The sequence below is a fragment of the Python bivittatus genome, unplaced genomic scaffold, assembly GCF_059951505.1.
Source record: "Python bivittatus isolate LINGU-HERP-01145 unplaced genomic scaffold, Pbiv_v1 ctg000200_np1212, whole genome shotgun sequence".
NCBI classification, from domain to species: domain Eukaryota; kingdom Metazoa; phylum Chordata; class Lepidosauria; order Squamata; family Pythonidae; genus Python; species Python bivittatus.
In genome coordinates this window covers 9,986,075-10,005,308 of record NW_028277040.1, presented here as the reverse complement: position 1 = coordinate 10,005,308, position 19,234 = coordinate 9,986,075, and the positions used below count along the sequence as shown (strand labels likewise).

At 36.1% G+C, this 19,234-nt stretch overlaps 1 protein-coding gene across 4 annotated transcripts in view; it reads right to left on the bottom strand.

The window, feature by feature from the left end:
• HECW2 (HECT, C2 and WW domain containing E3 ubiquitin protein ligase 2) overlaps positions 1-19,234 on the bottom strand; it is a 176,922-nt gene that overhangs the window by 69,761 nt on the left and 87,927 nt on the right. For all 4 annotated transcript variants that reach the window (XM_088135692.1, XM_088135691.1, XM_088135690.1 and 1 more), the window contains 4 exons: positions 14,532-14,626; positions 11,708-11,780; positions 4,289-4,458; positions 2,789-2,931 (listed from right to left, as the gene is read on the bottom strand). In XM_088135692.1, the coding sequence (XP_087991818.1) occupies positions 2,789-2,931; positions 4,289-4,458; positions 11,708-11,780; positions 14,532-14,626 (481 nt within the window). The remainder of the gene's footprint in view (positions 1-2,788; positions 2,932-4,288; positions 4,459-11,707; positions 11,781-14,531; positions 14,627-19,234) is intronic.

Genomic DNA, 19,234 nt, shown 5'->3' with positions numbered 1-19,234 from the left:
AATTTCCCCACAGGGAATCTTCCCAAGGAATTTGAATCGGAGCTGCTTCTAAAAGTAACAACTCTGTGACCAAGTCTGAAAACTGTGGGAGACAGACTAAGACATTACTACATTTTACCAAATGGTTTAAGCTCTTGAATTCCACTAATACGCCTTGCCTTGCATAAATGCTGGGATCAGAGTAAAGGTCAGCTTATATATAATTATCATGATTCAGCTCCCAATTCTCCCAGGAGATGGCTTGTACTGACTGCAAACAGCCCTTCAAGGTAAACTTTCTACGGTATGTGATTTGGGCTGTTTGTAGTGGCTTGGGTGTATGTTGTTGAAGTGAAATGTCCACTACCTCATGGAGCAATTTCATGTGACCACAAGATGTCAGTCAAAATCTGTAAACTAGACCAAACTCACTAGTATCTGAAAAAAGCATTTCGTGGATGTGTAAGAATCTCCTCTCACTGATCTCTTTTTAAAAACATAAACCTTAGAGTTAAATCCAGTCACATCTTATTAATGAGTATTTCAGTATTAAAAATACGGTGCTGGAAGAAGTCACCAGCATCAGCTTACAGATCATAATAATATTCTAGCGAACAGTACTAAGGAAAAAGAGTGCAGAGGTAAACATTCTGGATCTTAACACCATGTGAATGATTAAGCAATATCCCAAAATTTGCCTAGATTAATGATGATACTGTAGCATTCAGTAGTGTGCAAATTTATTAAAAACACTTCTATTTGACTAGCATAGCACAATTTTGAATTTCAGGCTGCAATAGTCATTGAAGCAAAAAAGATATTATAACATGAAAATGTTTAAAAATTCAGAAACATTACTTTTTAAAGCTTCAGCATAGTATTTTTTTTTCCTAAGGCTCTGATCCAAGTTTAATGAAGAATCCTAAATATTTTAGAAGACAATAACATCTAATTGGCTCAGTGGGACACTCATTTCACAGGCCAACACAGCTAAAGTAACCTGTTCTATCTTTTCAAATCTGCAATGTATTTTTCTTACCTGTATCAACACCACTTGGAAAAAGCTGATAATTGTTTTCAAACTGAATTTGTCTTTCTCCATATATGCAACGTGTTATATTGGTGAGAAAATCTGTGGAAAAGGAGCCATTTGTTTACAAGCTGGTTTGATTCTTAATAGTCATGCAATAGCATGACAACACTGTGATGAACTAGAAACTTTGCAGACCCAAGGACAGGCAATGCCCAGAAGTCCTCAGGAGGATCATGAAGGAGTCTCACCAAGCCTTTGAGGGGCTGCAGTTGTTTCCCAGCTTCAGAGAGGAGATCCAGAGTGGCATTTCACTTACTAAGCAGCAAAGTGCTTGTTAAATCACACACAAGCACATACATGTATGCATACAAGGGAGTGTGTGTCTGATTAGATGCCTACTGACAACCAAGTGAAGTGTTCCACAGACTTCAGAATGTTCTGAATCAGATTCTTCAATTTCTTACTAGAAAGACACAGATCTGGACTGTATGCCCATTGGCCCCATTCACTGGGAATTTTCTTTTGCCTAAATAAAAAGTGGTATTACATAAATAACAAGTTAACATTCTTGGTGTAGTAAATTTACAGAATGCAATTCAGCAATTAATTAAGGCACATTAAATGTGTGCCCAAGTAAAACAGAGTGTGCCAAACGTGGTGAAGCAGCATTCCACAAGCCTTATGGGGATTGTATCACTCCCTCTAATGATTGCAGTTCATCCAAAAAGAGAAGCAGAAGCAGCAGAAACAGCAAAGCCACAGCAATTCTGAGGAAGTCACAATAGGACTAGCCTACTATGCTTGAAAGGATCTGTGTGAGGACCTTCCTATTTTTGTAGTACATTTATTAAGCAATTTATGGAAGTACTCAATAGCCCGTAATTGCTTTGTGACCTTTTATCTTCTATATATGATCTTTGTCATTGCTATTCATTAAGGTACTATAAGTACTGCATTTCATGTTCTCTGTTACAAGCCCTCTTCTAATTAGTATGCTGCTTTTTCAGAATTTTTATGTAAGTATTATATCTGACTCATTACTGTAATTTTCAACATATGATCATTCCAATCTGACTTACATTATAGTTTTTCACCATATACAGTAGCATGTCTTCAGACTCTTAATGTATATTAAACTTTAACATCAGCTAAGTTTGATTAATGCCTTGCTCTACACCAGTGTTTCTCAACCTTGGGAACTTTAAGCTGTGTGGACTTCAATTCCCAGAATTCCCCAGCCAGCACTGCTGGCTGGGGAATTCTGGGAGTTGAAGTCCACACAGCTTAAAGTTTCCAAGGTTGAGAAACACTGCTCTACATGGACAGTTGTTTAAGAAGCAAATTAACTTTATAAATGTATTGACCTGTTGATTGGAAAAAAATAATTCAAAGCTTACAAAATAGCTGTAGAGAGAATGGATCTATGATTACATTAGCGTTGTTCTAAACTTACTGAATTTAGTTGCATTTTTCATCAATGAAATAATAACTTAAAATATTTGAACTGTATAAGAAACAAGACAATAATGTTTTAAATAAATTTGCACACTACTGTATGAACCCGTGTCTTACAATCAGCACATATTAATTAAAAAAAAGTTGTTAAAATGGTATATGGGGGACTGTGAAGAAAGAGTGAGACAATATATGAGAGAAAAACTTACGAATTTAAAATAAAATAAATTCACACCAAATATTTAAGTCTTTTCAAGGGAAAACAATCTTCCCTTTCCTTCAGATAGGCTTAAAATGAACAAAGAAAATATATTTGTTTACCCTATTGCATGTCTTTCCAATAGTCTCTGGACTGGTATAGTGAGCTTTCCAAGAAAACGCTTGATGATAGGACGGCTTTTGGCAAATTTATCTTTGATTTCAATTTCCAAGACATCGGTTAAAAGTGCTACAAAAGAATATTTCTGCAAACATAAAATATATAGAGATATAATTTCATAACACAAGCAATGGAGATCAAATATTATACCTATTATTTGCTCAGCAACATTTTAAAAGCATTATTTCTACACAGACATGAATTACCATAATCCAGATTCCACAATATTCATTGGCAACTGTTTGAGAGTGTTTTTGAAGCAGAACAAGTATAAAACATTCAGCCACAAAGACTTCACATAAGCTTGGATTTAGCCATTCCTTAGAAGAGTATGATTATATTAGAACATCCTATGTTTTATCACCAATGTTCCCCTCGTGATTGTGAGCCATGCATATTCTAAGATTAAAAAGTGGTACCAATCCATGATACTCCTATAGCCATGCTTCATGACTAGGATTAGGCTCTCTTGTTGGAATGCAGCATTTCATTTTCTCCAAACATAACATTTTTCATAAATGACAAACAGTTCCATTTTTGTCTTATCGGTTCACAGAACATTGTTCCGATAGCCTGCTGGATCATCCAGGCAGTCTCTGATGAACTTCAGACAAGTGGCAGTGTGTTTTCTGGAAAACAGTGGTTTCTTGCTCAGTATCCTCTTACATACACTACTCTTGTTCAATGTTTTACTTATGGTAGATTCTTGAACCCTGACATCAGATAATATAAGAGCGGCCTGTAGATCTTTTGCCATAACTCTGGAGTTCTTTGCAACCTCCCATAATGTACACCTTGCTCTTGTGGTGATTTTTGTCTGATGAACACTTTTGGGAAGAGTGACAATGATGTTGCATTTTCTCTATTTGTATATTATCTCCCTACCTTGGATTGAAGGAGGCCAAAGTCTTTGGCAATAGATTCATAGCCCGTTTCAACCTCAGAAACACTGACACTTTTTCTGAAGTCTACAGATCTCTCTTTTTATCAGGGCATGATTGACTTCTACAAACCTGTGTCATGAAGAGCAGATTCCAGTGGTGGCACCCAACCGGCACGAGGGATTTTTTTTAGTAGAGAAGGGCCTCTCAAACTCCCACCTGATTGTCTTGTGATTGAGTGGAATATCCCACTCAATTAACCCCCTTAAACGGTAGGGCTTCACATATTTTCTCCAACAAAGACAGCTAATGTTGGCTCAATGTATTCAATAACAACATTAGGACTTAGCAAGCTCTGATCACATTGTAGGTCACGATACTGCAGGATTACAGATAGTTCTAAAGAGTTCACAAACTTTCTCTTACTACTGTATGTCCAGGTAAATACCACCAAAAATTGGTTTTTGCACCCTGCTTCTTAACCAAAAGCAAGAACATGCTGATCTGCAGCCCTAGTATTAGCACTATAACTTTAAAGTTTTCTTCAAAACCATTTATTACCTCTCTATGCCAAATAGGATTAGTCGTATTACTGATAATATTGGACCGCCTTTCCTGCCCATGGTGTGCAAATGTAGGAAATGTTTTCTTTTTTCCAGGCTGAATGGACATCTTTAAGTAAGGATCAGGATTGAAGAACATTCCTTTTTTAAGTCCAATGGCTCTAATATCTTTAAAGGACAGAAGAGGAAAAAGAACAATAATAAAACAAATACATCAAGCATACTTGTTAAAAATTATTTTTCCAATTTACCACTAAGTGTTCCAACAACATAACACTTTGCTTTTATATAGACTTTACTGGTCACACTAGCAGGGAATTGTGAAAGCTGAATAGATAGCTGGAGGACATAATGTTGGGTAATGCTGCTACATAAAATTCATAGCTCACATTCAATTTGTTTATACTAGTGAGGTGGTGATTAAAAAATGAACCATTTCATGGACATACTAGTGTTCTACATGTATGCCAAAGCCATTCAAAATGATGAACCAGCCTCTATGACACTCTAGTTTGAAAACAAGCCCCAAACTGGGCTGTGCTCATTAGTTCTTAGTAATGTGTGTTGATACATAATTTTCCACAGTGGGGAAGAAGCTAAATTTGCAGAACAGCAGCAAAAGAATAAGGAGAGCTATCAGTCAAAGATAAACTTTGACTGTGTTAAAGTATTTTAAAAAATGATTGGAATCATTATGCACGAGCTGTGTGCATGAGTTTTGCAATACAATTCTAGATAATACCCATAGTTCCTTGAAGCTTCAATAAGTTATAGTTAACAGGTTGTAGATGTTAACAAAAGAAAACTAGGGAAAAGCATAACTATCTATTGGTCCAGGATGAAAAATCTTGCCGGAGATTAAAGCAGGAATGGAAATCCATCTTGACCACCCAAAATTACATGAGAGATTTTAGCTCTAATAAACTGAACTCATAAACCCAAAGTAGCAAGGCAATCTCTTTCAGAACATAACAGCAAAGCTATCTCTGTTGTTAGAAAGTTTGTATCATTTTGTAAGGTAATAGCCAGAAGCTACATAAAACTGAGAACTTGTTAGTATAAGACAGTATTACGTCTCACCAACTCTGTACGCTGTTGATATAATTCTGCATTACTATGAAATAAAACATAGATGGAGATGTAAAATCTTGGAGATCCTATAGCAGATTTATTTCTTCATCAAGCAATGCCATATACAAAAGATTTCCTGTTAAACCAGTAATTCAGAATTAATAATTTAGAAAGTATGCATCCAATCAGTTTTCTCAGGGAAGTGCCAATGACATTTTCAGCCCTAACTTCTGTTTATAAAAGATGTTTATATGTATATTGATACCAGCTGTGCTGCGGTGGCTAGAAGTAATTCATTACACTGAAATGAGAATCTAACAGTGGATAAATGGAGCCTCTCTCTAGAGACGCTTGCCAGGAGAAACAAATTGTCCGTTAAAAATGTAAAAAACAAGTTTAAAGAAAAAATTACAGCATTATTTTAAATGTATATGAAACATTAATCTTCTCATTCATCTTTCAACGTGTTTAAAAACTGGGGGAAGAATTTTTTTTAATTGTATATGCACCCCTGTGCTGAAACTTTCAAAACGACGTATTATTTGCAAAGGCAATATAGAAACAGATACACATGATTAAGAGGAGCAAAAAGTGCCATGTACATATGGCATTTGTTAATTTAAAATATTTAACTTATTTAACTTAAATACCCACTATTTCCAATTTGAGAATGCCTGCAGCATTGTGATTTAATCACTATTCTCTATACAAATCAACCATTTCACTGGCTGTTTTTCAAGTTCTGAGTGGGGCTATGCCATTATACCTGTGCATTGTACATCGTACAGTATTAAGGTATCCAGTTTTTGTTTTGTTTTGTTTTGTTCTGTCCTTAATTTTAAAGTTGCCATCTTTATTTTGAACAAATTACTATAGTGGAAATGTTTTGGAGCAAGGTGGCCATTTGTCCAAAAGCCTAAGCAACAGCAGCATTCTGGCTCACCATCTCAGAAAGGCTGCTGAGGTTCATACCTTCAGGGTTGTCTGATTATATAATATCACATCAATGTGGCATAAGGCTGCTGGCCTTGGAAAACATTATCCATGCTGGGGGGGGGGGGAAAGGAATGGGGTGAAAAAGTCAGCCGAGACAACTTTGGGTGATATCCAACTAAGTTTTCTTGCTGATAAATTGCTCCCTTGTACTAGGGAGGGAAGAGCAGTTCCTTCCCTTTGCAGCAACTTTTCACATGTCCTTAACAGCTGCTTCATTGGAGGGAACTTCAGAGCAGAATCTGGGGGACAAGAGGGGCTGGGGAGGGCAGATAAAAGTAGGTGAGAGATCCTCAGCTCTGCTCATAGTGGGCACTGGAAAGATGTGTCAGAATTTGCAATGGCATCTCTATTGTTTCTCCTTCCCAGCTGTTACTACTTTTTTCTTTTCTTTAATTTCTTTAATTTAACTTCTCTAAAACACCTTGCTATGAAATGAGAAGGAGAGGGAAGCTTCCTTCTTCCAATTTTTCCAGTGACATACAAAGCATTCACCCTTCTACAAAACACATAGACAAGGATTTTCTGCTTCGTCTTAGTGAAGGTGCAGGTGCTGGTGAACTAAACTGACATATGGGCCTCCTCATTTGTGGGTCCAAAGACATCTCTATTTTATGCAAAGCTAAAGGCACCAGTCTGCTTTGAGAAAGAGGTATTTTAGACAAAAATTACTTCCTTGAGATCTGAATCAAATGTTTCTGAGTAAATAATTTCTCAAAATGAAGGCAGATATACATATCCGACCATATCTTTTTACAGCTGGTTTCTCAATTTAACTTGTAAACTTACCTTTTATCAGCTTTCCACACCAACATAAACTTTGACTTACTATATCATAAAATGAACCATGAGGTATTTTGAATTTTGTTAATAGCTTTAGGTTTAAAATCCATCCTATTTTTTTCATGTATAAAGTAACTGTGGCATAATGTTAGCGTCTCTAAATTTGCAATTGCCTTTCACTTTTCAGATCACTAGACTGAACTCCTAAAAGATGTATCTGGAACTTAATATAGATGTGTTCTGAATTTAAATACATAACCATAATTACATTCTTTCCTTAAAAGGTATAGATATATAGATATAGATATTGAGGAAATCTACAGAATTGAAATAGCATCACATTTTACCATGTAAGTCACTTTCATATTTATGGAAAGAAATATCTTGTGCATTCATTTGGATATTAGATGTGACTTTAACAGTTGTTCAATAAGATTGTTAGATGTGATTGGAACAGATCAGTGAAGCAAAACTAAGCTGTGGCCAGTATCATAGCAAGAGAAGCTGAAAAGTTAATTACAGAAGAGGCAGGGCTTTGAAGGCCAAAAATATTTTCCCAGAACACTTTTTTCCTAAAATGTTATTTGTCAAAAACTGTTTATTCAATGGAACGTTTAGACCAAAAATAACTCTTCTAAGGAAAAAAAAAAACAGCTGGAACTAGAGATTTGAGACAAAAGAAGTGCAGGAGATGTCATATGCAGGTCCTCCCCAACTTATATGACCTTTCTATTTGGGAAACCTTGTGTAATCAAATTTTGCATAAGTTGGGTACACTGTATCCATTCATGAGCTGCACAACTTTATATTCCACATGTAATGCAAAGTGTTACACACTCTAGATGTGGCTTATGGAAACATTTTCATGAAGTTGAATTTATGCAATTCAAGTTTTATGTTACCCATGGAGTATCTGTACTAATTGTCATCCACAGACACATTGCCATTAGTGCAGTATTTGTATACACACAGACACACACATATTATACATAAATAACATAGATTTTACACAAGATTTTACTGCAAGAATTACTTTTTCATGATCATGCTAATGTTTACTTTTACAAGCCTTTTAAATATAACAAGATAGACAGTAGCAGTTTTAATTCAAAAACATCAACTTTGGTGATCTATGAATCCCAATCAAGTTTCAGACTCTAAGCCAAGCTGTCACAAACCCCAAAACTATTTTGAATGATTCCAGAAGAACAATTAAAATTAGACATCTAACAACAGCAGGCTTTTGCAGTTTTTCTGTTAGCAGCTTGAACTTATTAGAAATTAGGTAAAAGAGGACTTCTGGTGGAGGCATGGTGAACTAAACACATCTCTGTGGAGAACAGAGATGACCACCATAGCAAAGTCTGAAGAACCAATCAGTAGACCAGTCCTTCAGAACCTCTCCTTATACGGAGAGGATGGGAGATTGCCCACATGTGCACCAGATGGCTGCTCCTTGTAAGCTGACCACAGGACAGTGGTCTCCTGTGGGTCTGAGTGCCAGGAGCAGAAGGGATTAATCATCAGGCTCACAGCCACAGTGGAACTTTTTAAAGGACACTAAATTTGCTAGCCTCACTTCTAATCACTTTTAGAAATTGCTCATCTAACCATCTTAAAGCTAATAGAGATCTTTAGAATGACAAGTTTGAAAAGCCACCTTGTGAGTCTATCTTCATTTCTGAGCAAAAGAAAAATTAACTATGAGTTTAAGAACTTAAAGAATTTGAAATAAGTGGCAAAAAGCTAAATAGGATTTTTAACCAAGAAAGTTATAAATGAATTAAGGGTCCAGACAAATTTGGAATATTGAAACTTTTACTCTAAGATTTTGGAACTAATTATATAAAATAAATAGCTTTTCATGGGAACCAGAATTATTTTGTCTACTGTAAGTCATAACAGAGATTAGAGATCTTATGATTTAAATTGGACACTAGATGGGACTAAAGATTCCAAGCAAAAAGAAAAAAAACCTGCCTTTGTTTTTGATTAGGACTGGGATTTACAAAATGACACAAAATACTATAACATTTGAAATATTAAAGGAGATCTTCAAAAAATGGGGCCAGAAATTAGTAGCCACAATATCAACAATATCAGTAATGATGTCTGCTTCTATGGATAGATAACCTATGTAAACTGCCCAGAGTCACCATGAGTTGGGCAGCCATGTAAATTGCTTAAATGAATGAATGAATGAATGAATGAATGAATGAATGAATGAATGAATGAATGAATGAATGATTAAAGGATGTTAATGAAGGAACGACAGATGTGAAACAAATCTTGCTTGATGCAGAAATAGTGGAATCAGGAATATTGGATTTTTAAATAAGTGTGGATTACAAGACAGAAAAGGCATTTAAAGTGGATATTCAAGTGACAGGCCAAGAAAATGACCTGGATAAGGACTCTTTACTGGATATATAAAAGAAGCTGGCTGAAGTTTTAGAAATTAAATGGGAAATGCAAATGACAAATCAAGAGAATGACTTGTATAATGTATTTTTATTGGATTTACAAAAGAAGCTTGTTAGTCTCAAAGAAGCGTATGCGATGGGACAAAGAAGAATTGGAGAGAGATCAAATCCTATGACAATATTTGAATGAACTAAAGATGAAGATTTTCAGAAGTAAAAGGAAGGAATACAAAGTTTTAACCTTATAGGGAGTGAAGAGCTACCAAACTTGTTTGTACTTGTGATGAAGACTGGAAGTCACTTCTTTATATATTTCTTTTCTTTTTCTTTCTTTGCACTTTTTATTCTCTTTTTACTTTCCTTTCTCTTTCTGAATTTAGTTTGCATTAGTTTTTATTATTGTAATTAAAAATCTTTATGTATTAAAGATTTTTATATATTAAAAGAGATGAAAAAGGAGCAGATTGGTTGTACTATTAAGCCAATCACACATACACCTAGATTTGTTGTAGTGTTCAGTTTCCAAAGTTTGAATCCCATCAAAGTTGGGACGTAGGAGTCAATTAACTATTCAAAGCCAGTCTAGAATGAAGCAGCACAGAAATCTCACTAATAAATAAAATAAAATAAATATCAACAAGGCCTACATTTATATTAGTAGCATTCCACAGATTCCAGTCCATGTTTCTGAGTGACCAATTAGCTTAATTTGAAGAAAAACTAAATATAACTTTGACATAAATATGCTTGGTTTGTATACAAAATGATTTTTATGTCAATTTGGAATTTTACTTTTTAATGCAGAGGGCAGAAGGTTATTTCGACACTGCAGTCTTGAAACGATGATTAAGTGGCAAAATTAGGCAATGCCTTCTGTATCCTTTATCTGCTACGTTATATCTGCTAAGTATTACTATTGCTATTTATGTATATCTTATTTTTCAGCACAGAGGGCACTTGTGATTCATTTAGGTCACATCCTGCTGTCAAGTGAATGACATTTAATGTGGTGTTAAAAAATTAGACAGATCATGCTATTCTCTCATGTGGTAAGCAATGTTATGCAAAGCCCAGAAGAACAACCACAGTAAGCAAAATAAATTAAAGATAAATGTTAAGAGGGAAAAAAAAAGAAAATGTATATCTAGTTTACATCAACACTATTCACTGTATCTCTCCATACTTTTCTGTCCTTGCAAACACTCCTGGTTTCCAACATAGACATACACTGGTTCATACCTTGACTTTTTGTTGTTTAAACTGTTCATCCCTCTTTTTTTCATGAATCTTATCAGCCAGCACACTCAGTCTTCCTTCCTCTCAATCCATTTACTTTTCCTTCATATATCTGTTTTACAATTTGATCCTCATTCATTCTCTCTATAAAACTGAGCTACCTCAAATTATTTCTTTCACACTGGTCGCTCATTTTTATATTCAATCCATGTTCATTCATCACTCATTCATTCTTGACCCAATTTCTTCTTGTTTTACCATATACATTTCATAAGTAACAGATTCCCCATTACATTCAGCTCACTCCTGTTTCTGCTGACAAACATTTCTTACTTGAACAAAACAAAGTAAAAAAAGCATGTACTTATACACAGCATTTTCACTTTTTTCAACAAACTTTCATTTCTCATACAAGACTACATATTACACGTGATCTTTCTACTGTTATTTGCATATCTTAAATTTTATCCATCTATATCCCCATCTTCAGATAACATTCTACATTAATTCATCTATTTCCTTTAGTTTTTTTTTTTTACCATTTATGTATAATTTGCAATTGTTCACTTTGTCAAACACAATTACCTTGGTCTTTGATATATTAATTTTAGATCTTTATTCCTTGATGCAACAAACAATGTACCTAACAATCATGGCAAATCATTCAAGTACTCAGCCACAACAAGGCATTATTTGCATTTCCATGTTCTAGTCTCCTGACTCTACCAAGCAATCTGGACCCAATCCATTGTTTTCAACAGAATTTCCACTTAAATTTCAGTTAAATTTCCATTTAAAATTGTACAATCAAATTTGTTTGATTTGTACGCACTCTGCAAAATTCCCTATAAAGAAGTCATAATGCTCTGATTTAAAATAAAACAAAGGGAGAAAAAATAAGCAAAACTTACCTGAGAGTGTAAAACTAACTAATTTTCGGCAGTGCTGGCCTGTAGAAGCACCGTCAGTGCCTTCTGCCCCCATCTAAAAGATGGAGAATATTTACCTTAATTTTTGTAGTTTGAATTATAAGAAATTTCTGGAAAAAAAAACCCTCTAAATATTAAAGAAAGTGACTTACCTATTAAATGTTTAAAATACTTTCTACATAGGAATCAGCTAACATAAGTGCACAATAGGAAGATCAGTAAAATATCCTCCATGTGCAAGCCATTAAGACAGAATTGCTAATAAGAAAAGAGGTGGGCTTTATCAAATATCAGTGTATGCCTTTTTTATTTCAAAATTCCATTTTGGTTTTTGCAACCCCCTTATTGATTTGCTATTATAAATAACATGTCCGTCATGAATATAGTTCTAGTTATTGTTCTGGTCCAGCATGGAATGAACAGTTTGAGAGAGAAAAATCAGTCTTTCCCTCTTACAGCAAACTCAGTTGAGTAAAGAACCAAAACAGGGTCATGAAAAATAAGAGGAATTATCAGCATGGTTGGATGAAATCCAAGATGTGCTAAATTTGAAATATAAAAAAATAAAAACGTATTAAAATGAAAAAGATCACAGCAGGTAAGCATACTCATTGGTTTCTACAAATTATGGAATTTTGATCATCAAACTGAAAACAGAACAGGAAAAATTTGGCTTGGGAATGGTGAATTGGCCTTCTCGAGTCTTCTTCCTGGTTCAGTTCTGAATAGGACTATATCTTGTTCCAGATTCCACTTATGGTCTATATTTTTGGGATACTGATATTTAGAGATTAACTATTATTTAAATAAGCCTGTTTTATTTAACCTCAAGGCTGGGGTTAGAAAGAGCAGACTATTGAGGAAGTGACAGCTAAAAGTACAATTATAGAGATCTGCCTTAGTGGATCTGAAGGTCTAATAAGAGTGCAGGGTCATTGTTATACTTTATTCTGGTAAGTTTTATTTTCTCCAAATTGCTGTTGCACACAGAAAAATACACTGTTGCTCTTCCTGGTTACTGACAAATTTACACAGAAGATGGTGAATCTTTTTATCTATGGAACTATGTATACAATCTCACATATAGGTTACATTATTGTTGTTACCATTAATTATTCTTACCATCAATATTCATGTTCATATGTTCTATCATAAATTGATATTATCATTTCCTTTACTTATCAGATGTCTATCCCACCTTCCTCCAGGAGCTGAAGGTGATTTATGCAGGGATATCTCTTAATTTCATAACAACCCTCTGGCGTTAACCTGAATAATACTGACTGGCCCATCTTAACTATTATGCCATTGTTTATTTCAAGGGTGCACAATTATTTGCCGGCCAATGGCAGCACTTTTTTAATCAACTTTTTCAGTGATCTAGGGCTGCCAGGGACAGTAATGTCATCACCCGAGAAAGCAGAGCTGGAATCTTGAGTTTCAGGTTTAGTGGAGGCTTAATGCATCTATTTTACCTATTTTGCAGAGAGTAGCAAATTGCACTGCTCTTTTTGTGTTTGCCACCAAACACTGGCTGAGTTATCAGCAAGGGACCAACAGATTTTTTTCTCATCATTCATTAAGAAAAAAGTCAATTTTTAATATTTTCTTTGTCTAAATTGAATGTATACAATACACAATAATGCCTCCAAATAATAGGGCAAGCCTACTGCATCTCTAGCAAGCATAGGGAAGACTGGTACAAGAGATAACATACATTTCTAAAACTCATGTTGTAATTATCCAAATTGAACACAATTGCAGTTGGGCTCCACCTGCATTTTCCATCCTACAACAAACTGTGATCAAATATATATAATATATAGTATGTTTGTTTTATGAATCGGACAGAATAAGGAATAAATGCGACCGTGAAATTAACTTGCCTGGAGTATTCAGTAAGATACTTGGAAGATACTTTTGTTTTTTCATTACCAAGGTTGTTAATACATATTTGTGCCTGAGTCAGTGTTGACTCCTGGTGACTGCCTGGACATGTTCCTGCAATTTCCTTGGCAAGGCTTTTCAGAAGTGGTTTGCCCTTGCCTGCTTCTTCCCAGGGCTGAGAGAGAGCAACTGGCCCAAGGTCACCCAGCTGGCTTCATGACTAAGGCAGGACTAGAACTCACAATCTTCTGTTTCTAGCCTGGCACCTTAACCACCACATCGCACTGACTCTACAAGGTTGTTAAGCTACCACAGTATTATTTTCATGAATAAAAGTGAATCAGGCAGAGAGAGGGAAATAAAGAGGAGGAAAACATGTTTTATGGTAATCTACTCAGCCTAAGGTGACCAACTTTGTTTATGCCCCAAAGTTAAGGGGATTTATTTCTGGTTAGCACTTGGATGGGACATCCCACAAGGGCATTCAGGGCTCACTCCAGATTGTCAGCTGGAATCAAGTTCTATTCAGGGACATATTTACTTTTACTCAGCCTAAAGAAAAGCAGGCTAGCAAAAGGCAAGGAGGCATAATTATGACATCTGACTATTCAAGTAGGACAGCAGAGATGGCATGTGATAAACCATGCCCAGGTTTTGGGAAGCCACTAAGCTAACCCAAACAACTTTCACAGATAAAATAAAATGATAAAATCCAAGATACATTAAAATCAGACAGTAAGAATAAATGAAATGTAACCGAAATGCCCTTTAGCAGCAAGATATCACTCATCACATCTTTATGTTGACATCCTCATTAAATCAGATAATTTACTGGAAAATACTATTTGTTAACCTAAATTAACAGGTTTAATGTTAGTGTTAAATAGATTGATCCATTGTCAGCAATATGTATACTTACCATCACAGCAGGGTTTTTCACAGTGATACATGGAGTTGTTGCACGCTGGGCTCCACTTATGCCATGGTAGTATTTAAAGCAGATTTTTATTTCAGCTTAAAAAGAAAAACAAAAGGGAAAGAAGTATAAGAATTCATGCACAATTCATAGTGAGTGGAGATAGTCAATGGAACAACTGCTTTTGTAGTAACAGAAGCCACCGTTCACTGAGACCATATTACTTAAAATGTAGCAGTTTGATTAAACAATGAGATCATTAGTCTAATAATTGTTTCTCCAAAAGAGATGCCCTTGAAACCCTTGGCAACAACATACATATTATTAAGCTGTTGAAACTATATAGATGCCACTGCAAATTAAGCAGCCCAACTGAGGAGATGATTTCAGCTTTTCCCTCCTTTGCCTTCTACATCTATTTTTTTCCCCCAAGTTTGTTTTTTAAGGAACTGCAGGAGCCTGCACCTGTCATTTTTCCTGGACCTTAGGGTTAGGGTTATCCAAAATTGCACCTGTGTTACTGTAATACATTATCCCTTTCTGAGCCAGTAAATCAGAAGCATCTGTCACAACTCTGAAGGCCATTCCTAGCAAATGAAAATGGTGGGAAGCTGCAGCCCAACCACTTGTAAATATGATACTTGCCATTCAAAAAGACAAAGGAAAGTTGGCAAGCTGATAATAAGGATCCTGAGGGGCTAGCCCAGTGTTTTTCAACCTCTACACCTTTAAGATGTTTGGACTTCAATGCCCAGAACTGGCGGGCTGGGGAATTCTGGGAGTTGAAGTCCACACATCTTAAAGTTGTTGAGGTTGAGAAACACTGGGCTAGAGAGTAGCAGGGCACATTCCCACCCATTCACCCTGTTAAATTGGCACTTTGTGACAGGCATTTTAGGAATAGTTAACCCTCCTGTTTTGTGTGAGCACCCATAATACGCTCTCAAAATTCCAGATGTGCTCACCAGTCCAAAAACTAAGAGAATCTCAGTTCTAGACTAAGCAATTATCAGCAGTAATATCTTCCCAGAGCCGTTAAGAGCCGGGTGGCATACAACTTTAATATATAATTAGTATTATTATTGTTGTTATGCTTGTTATTTAAGGTCTACAATTCAGTATCCAAAATTGGAACTTGAGAATGAAGAATCTGTACAGGATACTTTTTTAGCACTTCACTTGTTCTTCTACACTTCCTACCAAGAAAGCAAAATGTTCACCCCAACTGGTGTAAGAGATTGTACCACTCAAATATAGTTTGGAACAGAAATTGATCAAAGAGAGCACAAGGCAGAAAAGGGGAATAGGGAAGAACATCATGCAGGCAGAAGGAACTGTATCAACATTACACAGGCACCAAAATGTTCTCTTTGGCTCCATTCATGCAAATTCTCCTTGTGGAAACAGCAATACAGGTGATGAGCTGCTGCAAATACATATCTATGGCTTAGAACCAGAGACAGAGGCCATTCAACTTTATGGCCAGTTCCCATAAAAATACTAAAAGCATGTTCCCACAAGGTTTCCCACTATTACTTTCATTATAAGAATTAATTCTGTCAACTGATTTTCCTCAGAGGGAAGACAAGAGTCTTGCCATTTTTATTGACTCATAACTTTAATGAATCACAGCAAGGGATATGCAGAAATTGAAAAATGTACTTAAGCATCTAGCCAAAATATTAATTCAGGATTGCAGCACAAGATAAAAATAGATTTGTTTTCCTTTCTCAGGCACAAGATGTTATTATACCTCAACTATTATACTATGCCTTATAGTCAGAAGAATACAAAATTAAGAAGTCTAGGCTTGTAATCATCTTTGGATATTTCCTTAGTTGAAACTAATGGTGCTTTGAAAACTTTGGGCTTTGATTCGACTTCCAAACAGAAAATGTTAACTAAATCAATATGAATATAAAAATATACGGTCATTTTGTGTATCTCAACTGTTATCAGACTAAGCTAAAACATGACAGAAGAAATGAAGTGCTATCAGTTCCTTCTAAGTAAGGTTCTTCAACAGTCACCTAAATTTATTCATACAAGTTGAGCGCCTGGGCTGAAGCTAAATTTTTTCGCAGGAGTCCCACTCCATCAATAGTATGCATTCACTAAGGTGCTACAGCTGCTCTTTCCTCTCCAGGCCAGCACAGAGGCATTAAACCAAATCCTAGCGTATTGTGAAGGAATGGTTGGATGAAGGCCACGTTCGAGGAGATAAGCATTCCCTTAGCCCTCAACAGGAGCGTGGGAATGCTTATCTCCTCAAGTGCGGCCATCCAACCATTCCTTCACTCATATAGCGCTAATATGGGGGAGGAAGAATGGGTTGTGTGAATTCCCTGATGACTATCAGTAAGTATTCATTTCTTCACCGGGCTCTGTAGGAGAGGATTCTCACACTGATATTGTGGCTAGCAATCATTATATAAACAAAGCCCAAGGGCAAGCTGGCCTACCTTCTTATACTGGCTTTCTTTCCATTAAACCAAAAGTACAGGAGAAAGCCAGAATCCAATGGCTTTGAGTTGCCAATAAATAAGTTCCACGTTATTTGCTGGAGTTCTTGTATTATCACCTTTTTAATAATAAACCTTATTAACCTAAGGTCAGAGGGTGTTGTTCATTTGCTGTTCTTCTCTGGGCCTTGATTGTTGCTAGGGGAATTTGATGGGCTTTATCTCAGATATCTGAATAAGAGATGACTTTCTGGAGGAGTATGCAAGTATTTAAGAGAGACAAACAGTAGTATTGTTCTACAAAAAGAACATCTTAGGAAGACTACAGGTCAGGGTTATAATATCATGACAATTCAATGAAATAGCCATTTGAAGTTATATACTGCACCCATATGTCTGTGAAAATGTTGTCCAAAGTGGATGGAGTGTTATAAAATGAGTGGACTGTGCAATGCAAGGTGGTGGGACCAGGAATTTCCTTTTATTTTTTTTCTCCCATTTGAGGTGAGCCATTAGTGATATTTCCCAATAGAACTGTTAATTACAATACCAGCTCTTTGATTATCATACCCCGGAGACCATTCAAGAGACCTCCAAGGACTTTCAAAACAGTTTGGGAGGGTACATGTAGCCTTGGGACGGCAGGCTACTCATTCCAATACAGACAGTGTAGCTAGAATAGAAGTTGGATGTTTTACTTATTTATTTAAGGTGTTCTAGAAATGAAACAAAATCAGAGCACAACGCTTTTAATCACACTGGGAAGCAAGACATATTACTGAGCTTTAGATTACCATCTTATCATCCAGAGAAGATAGGAAGAAAAGATGGCCGCTGCCTACTAAAATATAATAGGAAGAGCAATGGTAGTCCAAAAGAGCAATTTGCCACATTATTATCATGCAGCAAATAGTGGAACTCCTCCAGCTTTCCTGTGGGGGAAAGGAGTTCTTCTTTGTTCAACAGACACTGCCAAGCCACAAGCATTTCAACTGGATATTGCCTTTTTTTATTCTTTCCTCCAGAGTCTGGGAAGGGTCACACTTCTCAGCTCCTCTGATGGCATTAATGCTGCAATACAAATTCAGCCTGTCTTTTTAACCGATGATAGCCTGAGAGCAAAAGCTTATTACAATGATGATCAAAGCATCACATTTGACAGCTGTATCATTCCTCCTTCCTCTTACTCCTCTTCGTGTTCTCTCCTGAGTTATACAATGTGAGCACCACATTCCTGTGTTTGGATTCTACACTGGTGTCTTTTTCCTGCCATCTCAATATATACTTTTAAAAATATTTTTCAGAAAAGATGCAAATGTTTCATTTACTTCATTGCATTACAGGAAACAGAGAGCCACTGCTGATGCTTTTAATATATTATATTTGTATTTAAATGTTCTGGCAAACTTATAACATTTTGCTTTCTTGGTTCTTTGGAAGGAAAAATGCCTAACCCTTCTCCTAGAATTATATCCATTTTCTGTAACTTCATAAATCAGAGGATCAAAAGGATTTGGCTGGCAATTATTTGTGACTGGGTAAGGCTGAAGGAGTAGGTGGGAAAAATTGAACCTGACAGATAGGCTGATGAATAGATTTTAAATGCACTGGTGATAAATTAAGTCAAATGCACTGGTGATAAATTAAGTAAAAAAAAGGAGATTCATCCTAGTACCCACTAGGTCTATGCGTGTAGCACTTCAGATTCAAAGGGAGAAATGTAACTTGGAGAATATGAAGATATGCCCACAAGACAGCTGTATCTTTACCTGGCCTCACACAGCTGTGCTCTGTACTTGCTGCATGACCCAAGAAAAGACGTGTTTCCAACAGATGCTGTATATCCATCCCTGCACATTCTGAGTGGCTTTTCTACTTTGACTCTAAGGTCATGCATATCCTAATACACGCTAGAGCAGACAGGCAGTCTTAAAGAATTCTTGTCCCTGGAGATCTCTCCCCCATGCTATGCATGCCTCATTCTGAGTCACAGTCAAGCCTGTAGGAATCTTTATACCTTTAGTACACAACTGCTCATGCCACTGATAGCATCTGTGTATTCTCAGAGAGCAAAGTCTATGATAACTAGTTTCTGGATAAGAAATAATACTTTTAAGAAGGCTGTTTATCTGCAGCATTATTAGACTTCTTCCTAACCCACCTCTTAATTCCCATTACAAAATACTAAAGAATTGGGGCAGATGACCTTTAAAATCCTTATGACAAAAGAGATAATGCGAATTA